This window comes from Silene latifolia, chromosome 4 (assembly GCF_048544455.1).
Source record: "Silene latifolia isolate original U9 population chromosome 4, ASM4854445v1, whole genome shotgun sequence".
In the NCBI taxonomy this organism is placed as follows: Eukaryota; Viridiplantae; Streptophyta; class Magnoliopsida; order Caryophyllales; family Caryophyllaceae; genus Silene; species Silene latifolia.
Genome location: NC_133529.1, coordinates 93,643,865 through 93,651,820, shown reverse-complemented (window position 1 = coordinate 93,651,820; position 7,956 = coordinate 93,643,865). Strand labels below are relative to the sequence as shown.

Here is a 7,956-nt window from a genome sequence, read left to right as displayed (position 1 = left end):
CATTCAAATTATAACATAGACCTAACGCTAAGACCACTTTAACCCTAAATTGGTAGAAATTTACCAAAACAGTTTGGCGCCCACCGTGGGGCATAGTGGTCGTCTTCGTTAGTTAGTCTACTCAACAGTCAAAACATGTCCGGACACAAGGAAACCACCTCAGGCAGCGTCCGCGTTGTACCAGCAACACAGGTACCGCCCCCCTCAACAGCAACACAAGTACCATCTCCCTCGGCAGCAGCGGCAACACGTACAACTTCGGTTCGGACCACCACTGCTGCTCAGATACCAGCAGCCAAGCAAAGTCAGAGTTCCCAGGCAGCAGCAAGCCCATCTTTGGGAAGGGCTCAGATTAGAGATCCAGGAGTCGCTCAGGGACAGCAGGGAGTCATGCAGTCAGAAAGAGGAGCACAACCCAGGCAACAGATTCAGGCTCCTCCGAGTCCCACCAGCATCATGATAAGCGGGTTGGACACATTAGCCAGGACCATCAGGACTATGCAGAGCGAAAATAGAAGCATGAGATCCCAGATGGAAGAGGACAACAATCTCCTCCGAGCGCAGATCAACAAGTTAAGGAGCCAGGCCGCTAGTTCGGCCCCTTGGATGCAAGGAGACAGATCTGGAAGGCCGCCAGGAGAAAGTGGGGATCGAAGGCAGACACGGGTATTACCACGCGAAGTAGCACTCAGGCTGGACATGGATGGAACACCACAGCCAAGAGGAGGCCTGGTCCCAATAGGACTGGGGGCATTAACACCAGACGAGGAACCAGCACGTCAAGAGCCTACACCCACATCAGGCGCGGTGGGACAGCAGAGAAGCAGGGCTACAGTTGCGGTCCCAATAACCAGGACGCCAGTTACGAATCAAGTTGAGTATACCTGGGAAGGCACTCCGGCGACAGCAACATCGCAGGCGCGTCAAACAGAAGTCCTGGAACAGCAAAACTTCATACGAGGAGTAGAACGTCAGTCACAGGAGCATCTGCGACCCACCGGGAGAGAGACATACATAGAACAGCAGTACCAGGAACTATGGAGCCTCCTCCGGAGGGTCCCAGGAATGCCTCTGCCTATGCAGATGGCTGCACCAGAAAGCTATGCTGACTCACCATTTACTGACGATATAGCTACAGTGGCCTTACCAAAAGGATTTAGCGTCCCAACGATGACCCTCTTCGATGGAACTAAAGACCCCTGTGATCATATCAGTCAATTCAAGCAGAAAATGATGGTTACCACTGCCACGGGAACCTCAAAAGAGGCATGTATGTGTAAAGGATTTGGTTCAACCCTAACCGGAGCAGCATTACAATGGTTCGTCGGCTTACCTAACGGGACCATATCTTCATTCGCCGATCTGGTCAACGCTTTTAACCAACAGTTCTCCAGCAGTCGGAGAACACCCAAGCAACCAAGTGATCTATACAGGATCGTTCAGGAGATAGGTGAGTCAATCAAAGACTACGTCACTAGGTTCAATGCAGAAAAAGTCTCAATACGAGGCTGTGATATGTCCACAGCCATCAACGCCTTCAGGCAGGGCTTGGATAAGGAATCAAACCTCTACAAAGAATTAACGATGTATCCTTGTGAGAGATTCGAGGAAGTCCAGCAGAGAGCTATTGCAGCGTTAAGGTTGGAAGAAGATATACAGGCTAGAAAGGGTATAGCAAGCTTCGACAAGACAAGCAGGAAATTCGACCAGAAAAGAAAGACGACAGAGTTAAGCCGTACAGCAGACCTAATATCAGCAGAATAGCAGAAAAAATTCAGCAAATTGACGACTCTCCGCATCCTCCTAAGCTATATGAATACGGATTCAACACGGGAATATAGGGGTTGTTGAAAGCACTCAGAAGCCTGGGTGATCAGGTGAGGTGGCCAAAGCCTCCCACTCAGGATCGACCAAACGACGACAGAGACAGCAGCAAGAGGTGTGAATGGCACCGGACATAGGTCACGGGACGAGACGAAGATTGCTACGAGGTTGGGGAGGAGGTGAAGTTCCAGTACGCAAGGGAAACTTGGACCACCTGTTATCACGTGGGGCAAGCGGGATAGAAGAGAAGCAAGAATCGGTGCTTCCTTCCACTCCACCTATATGCACGAAGATTATTAACGTGATAACAAAGTGGATCTCGAGCTAAATAGGTTTGACATATTCCGCGCCAAAAGGAAAACCACCTAAGTAAAGGGGATCATCCGAAACTTGGTACAGTAAGCGAGCAATTTACCCCGTGAACGTTCGATGAGACCCGACATAGAAAGCGGCGCAGAGCAGCACGACGATGCCCTAACTATAACGTTATCCATTGGCAATTGCACCGTACGGAAAGCATTGGTAGATACAGGGAGCTCTGTGAACCTTATCATGCTCGAAACCCTCAAAACCATGGGTTTCGATAAAGAAAACCTGATAAAGAAATCTGTGCCCCTGGTGGGATTCAGTGGGGAGACCGCGCATTCAGTGGGTGAGATAACCATCCCAACATATATTGAAGGAGTTAATAAACTAGTTAGATACCTAGTAATCGAAGGTCCAACCACCTACAACGTGATACTAGGAAGACCGTGGCTGCATCAGATGAAGGCGGTGCCTTCAACATATCATCAGTGTCTCAAGTTCCCAACACCATGGGGCACGGTTACGATAAAAGGAGATCGAGAGGAATCCAGAAACTGCTATACCCAAGCCCTCAAGGCTACAACCAAGCTCCCCTCATAGCAATTACAGGACCGGGGCACCTCGACAGAATACAAGGAGCCTCCCTCGGAGGAGCTAGACCAGATACACCTGGAGGAGGAACACCCGGATAGGACAGTGTTGATTGGAGCAACTTGCAGTGAAGAGCTACGCAGCCAGCTGATTCAATTTCTCAAAAACAACATGGATTGCTTCGCTTGGTCCTACAATGATATGGTGGGTATAGACCCGTCCGTTATTTCGCATAAATTGAGCGTGAACCCAAGCTGCACTCCGGTACAGCAGAAGAGAAGAAAATTTACGGCAGAACGAAATGAGGTCATTAACAAAGAAGTAGATAGTCTCTTGGCAGCAGATAAGATCAGGGAAGTTAGCTACCCTCAGTGGCTCTCTAATGTGGTAGTGGTGCCCAAGAAGAACGGCAAATGGAGGGTGTGCGTAGATTTCACAGATCTAAATAAAGCTTGTCCCAAGGACCCTTTTCCACTGCCACATATCGATGCAATGGTGGACGCTACTGCGGGACACGAGGTACTCACTTTCCTCGACGCATGGAGCGGCTATAATCAGATCAAGATGCATCCACAAGATCAAGAGAAAACAGCATTCATGTCGGAAAGAGGCATATATTGTTACAAGGTCATGCCCTTTGGCCTAAAGAACGCCGGGTCCACTTATCAACGGTTGGTAAATAAAATGTTCAAGCAGCAAATAGGAAAGACCATGGAAGTATACATCGACGACATGGTGGTGAAGTCTAGAAAAGCAGAAATGCACATGGAGCACTTGGCAGATACCTTCCAGACGTTAAGGGAGTTTAAAATGAAACTTAATCCATCCAAGTGCTCGTTTGGGGTATCTTCAGGAAAATTCTTAGGGTATATGGTGACCCAGAGGGGAATTGAAGCAAGCAAGGAACAGATAAAAGCAATACTCCAGCTGGAATCTCCCCAAAAGCCAAAGGATGTACAAAGGTCGGGGAAGGTGGCGGCCCTAAACAGGTTCATATCAAGGGCTTCAGACAGGTGCAAGTTGTTCTATGATATACTGAGGAAGAGTCAGAAATTCGAGTGGACTAAAGAACATGAAAAAGCATTCGCGGAACTTAAAAGCTACCTAAGCACGCCGCCGCTACTCGTAAAGCCGGAGCAAGGGGAGCCACTATTCCTGTACCTATCCGTCACGGAAGCAGCTGTAAGTGCAGTCTTGGTCAAAGAGCAAGAAGGAGTGCAGCACCCCGTGTATTACATTAGCAAGTCTCTGCTTCCTGCAGAGACCAGGTACACTTCCTTTGAGAAACTAGCATTAGCTTTGGTTACTGCTTCTTATAAATCATGCCGTATTTTTGAATCTCATACCATCCATGTAATAACCAACTACCCGCTAAAGACTATTATGAGGAAGCCTGAACTTTCGGGCAGAATGACTAAATGGTCGGTACATCTTAGTGGCTATGACTTGCAATTCGAACCCAGAACGGCGATAAAATCCCAAGCCCTAGCAGATTTCGTCTCTGACTTCTGCCCTGCTACACGTGGGGAGGCAGAAGAAGGAATGCTGACAATGATGGGGAGTCAGGATGGTGAGATATGGACCCTGTATATTGACGGAGCCTCAAATGCAAGAGGGGCTGGTGTGGGTTTGGTTCTGCGATCTCCTAAAGGAGATATGATAGTACAAGCTATTAGGTGTGAATTCAAGGCAACCAACAACGAGGCCGAGTATGAAGCCCTTATACTTGGGATGCAGATGGCGTCAGGGCTCAAGGTAAGGAACCTGAGGGTGTATAGTGACTCCTTACTTGTGGTAAATCATGTGAACAACGAATATGTGGCACGAGATTCGAAGATGATAGCCTATTTGAAGATAGCCACAGAGCAAAAATCAAAGTTTAGGACATTCAAGATAACTCAGGTGCCACGGGATCAGAACGTGGAGGCAGACGCCCTGGCAACGTTGGGGGCAACCTTCCAGCCCACAGAACTGTCAAACATACCGATTACCCATGTGTTGACCCCAGCCATCCAGAAGGAGCCAGATCAGGATCCAGTAAAAAAGGATGTACACATACAGTGTGCACAGGGAGCCAGAACGCTGGTTTCCACAGTGGGACAGCAGGATGCAGATTGGAGGGTTCCATACCTAAATTGGCTAAGGGATGGGACACTCCCTGAAGACAGAAAGAAAGCATAAAGTTTCAGAATAAAAGCTTCCAGATATATCATGATTGATAATATTCTCTTCAGAAAGTCATTGGCAGGACCATGCCTCAGGTGCTTAAGCAAAGAGGAAGCAGAAACAGTACTGCAAGATGTGCACAGTGGAGAATGCGCGAACCACGCTGGAGGGCAAAGTCTGTCAAACAAAATCTTGAGACAGGGGTATTTCTGGCCCACCATGCGCGCAGACGCCGTAAATCATGCCAAACGCTGTGAGTCATGTCAAAAGGCGGCTCCAAAGAATCCACCACCAAACAGAACCAATGCATCCGATTATCTCTCCATGACCATTCATGATGTGGGGCATGGACATAGTCGATAAGCGCCTGGGCTCCGAGAAACAGAGTATATATGCTAGTTAAGACCGACTACTTCTCAAAGTGGATTGAAGCAGAGGCAATGACAGAGGTGAAAGAGCAGCAGGTGATCTCTTTCATCAAGCGCAACATCATAAGCAAATTTGGGATACCATCTGAGATCATATGCGATAATGGGTCCCAGTTCATATCAGGTAACACCGAGGGCTTCTGTGCACGATGGAACATAACACTGAGAAAGTCAGCCCCCAGATGTCCATAAACCAACGGCCAAGCCGAGTCCAGCAATAAAATCATTGTGGAGAACCTCAGAAAACGGCTGGAAGAGTTGGGGGGAAAATGGGCAGATGAACTACCACTGGTACTCTGGTCAGACAGAACAACGCCAAAAATGGCAACAGGTCAAACTCCGTTTAGCCTTGTATACGGAGCGGAGGCAGTGATACCCTCAGAAGTTCTGGTACCCACGCACAGATACGGTTGTCAGACGGCAGAACAGAACAAAGTTGAAATGGCCAGGAGCCTGGATACAGTTGATGAGCTGCGAGAAAGTGATTACATACGTATGGCATCATATAAACAATCCGTAGCAAGGACATATAACAAGAATGTTAAGATCAGGACCCTTGAAGTAGGGGACCTAGTACTCAGAAGGGTATTCGAAAATACCAAGAACCACAAAGCAGGCAAGTTTGCCTACAAATGGGAAGGGCCATATCAGGTCGAAAGCATTATCAAGAATGAGGCATACAGGTTGATGACCATGCACGGTCAGATCCTGGATAAACCCTGGAACATACGTCACTTAAAACGGTACTTTGTCTGACAAAGTGCCAAAACTTTAGTGTACAAAGGACATTTCGAAAGTCCGTGAAGCAAAAAAAAAAACAAAAAAAGGGGGTGGGGGTTAGTATATGCTTTAGGTGTTAGTGTGTTTCAAAAAACTTTTTTCTTTTAGTTTTTCTTTTTTGAAGTCAGAAAGAGTCGTTTTTAAACCAAGTAGCCCAGGCTGTGGCTTCCTGGATCCAGGTGTTGCCCTGGAACACCATGAGATAGCACCAGGTAATTTGCACTACTTTGGACTTTATAATGCTTCTACGAAAAAAGGCTTTGGTACTAATGTTGGTTACTTATCAGATGAGGCACACTTTGAGGGTCCAGCCCCTGCCATGTGAGGCTACGAAGACGTTTATCTTAAGTCAAGCCACCTGGAGAGCATACGCCGAGGTAGCGCGCAGGGTTCGGCATACTAAGACCACCCATACCTTAACGTTAACTCAGTAATTCCATAGCTATGTCGTAGATCAATGGGTGCACGCACGGATTTCAAACGTCTGGAACCACAAGGAACGCAACATTCCTTGTTAGTCAGAAACATTCAATGAAGGTATGCTCCAGTCAGCTAATCCTAGTGATAACATATTTTATGTCATGAATAAAATATGTTATCAAAAACCGCCACTTCGAATGAACAGGTCATGCACCGGACCGAACGACCACACAGGTACACCTATGTGGAATTGTGACTCCAGAAATCGAAGGCAAAAAACGCAAGTATAGCAAAAGAAGGGCCTAAAACTAGGGCCCATAACTACCTTAAATTACGGCACCTGCTACCTTTAGCAGGCGCCATCAAAAGTTCAAAACCTGCACACCGGCAGACACAAAACGGACCAAAACAAGAAAGAAAATGAAAAAGAGTTTTTTACAAAACTTGCGCCACACAAGGCCAAGTCCCCAGATAATTTGAAATAAAATTTAAGAGAGGTCAATCCTCTCGATAACTGCTTCCTGACCATTGATCTGCTCCCCATGCTCTGTTTGCTTCTCCGTTGCAGGTGCCTGAACAGCCTCAGGAGTTGTAGTGGCACCATCACCAGTCTCCCCAGCCAGGATCTCCTCGACAGTCCCAGAGATGGCTCTAGAAATATCCATGGCTGTATACTCAGGCTCCGGGTTAGCAGCTTCAGCTTCAGGAGGAAACAAGGCGCTCAGGTCCATGCCATTGGGAAATGCACGAGCAAACTCTGCCAGCTCCTCCTCCAGGTTCCAGGACGTGTGCCTCCCCTCGGTATAAGCACGGATGCAGTCAATCCACCCCTCAAAAGCAGTATAGGCACCCACATTTTTGGCTAGCTCAGCCATCTCTTCAGCACGGGCCTCTGCCTTTGTCAGCCCGGCAGTCAAAACGCAGTTAGCCTCCTGGGTCCTCGCCAGCTGGTCTTTAGCTGCCTCCTTCTCCTTTAAGGCCGCATGGAGCTGCTCCCTCAACTTAGCGCAGGTAGCTGTGAGCTCCTTGTTCTTCCCCACAGAGGCCAGACATTCAATCTTGGCCCTCTGCAGCATCTTACGGAGATAGAGGGAGGATTGGAGAGACTGCAATAAAAAAAACGTTAGTCATGGAAGCACAAGGGCAAAGGAAGAGAAGAAACAGTGGAAAGAGACTCACCAGGAAGCAGTGTTCCGCAGCCAGGTCGGTCATTTCCTGAGGGGCAGTCGAGTCGAACGCCCTAGAGCAAGCCGGGGTCAGAAGCCTTTCCAGTGCAGGCCAGTAGTTGGCACGGTCAGCGTCCCCAAACTCAGCAGGGAGGCGTAGCAGCAGCTCGTCAGTATGAACAGGGGACCTAGGTGCACGCGATATTGGGGTCACTTCGATGGGCTCTGGAGCAGGTCTGGAGGAGGATCTCGTTCTTGAGGAGGCAGGGGAGTTA

At 48.3% G+C, this 7,956-nt stretch overlaps 2 protein-coding genes across 2 annotated transcripts; both read left to right on the top strand.

Annotated features, from left to right (window-relative positions):
* Positions 1-2,253: 2,253 nt before the first annotated feature.
* Positions 2,254-2,730, top strand: LOC141651797 (uncharacterized). The gene has a single exon (XM_074459493.1). It carries the CDS (start codon positions 2,254-2,256, stop codon positions 2,728-2,730), a length of 477 nt encoding a protein of 158 aa, XP_074315594.1.
* A 2,906-nt stretch (positions 2,731-5,636) lies between these two features.
* Positions 5,637-6,420, top strand: LOC141651796 (uncharacterized). Its single transcript, XM_074459491.1, has 2 exons — positions 5,637-6,015; positions 6,353-6,420. Exons 1-2 carry the CDS (start codon positions 5,637-5,639, stop codon positions 6,418-6,420), a joined length of 447 nt encoding a protein of 148 aa, XP_074315592.1.
* Positions 6,421-7,956: the final 1,536 nt, after the last annotated feature.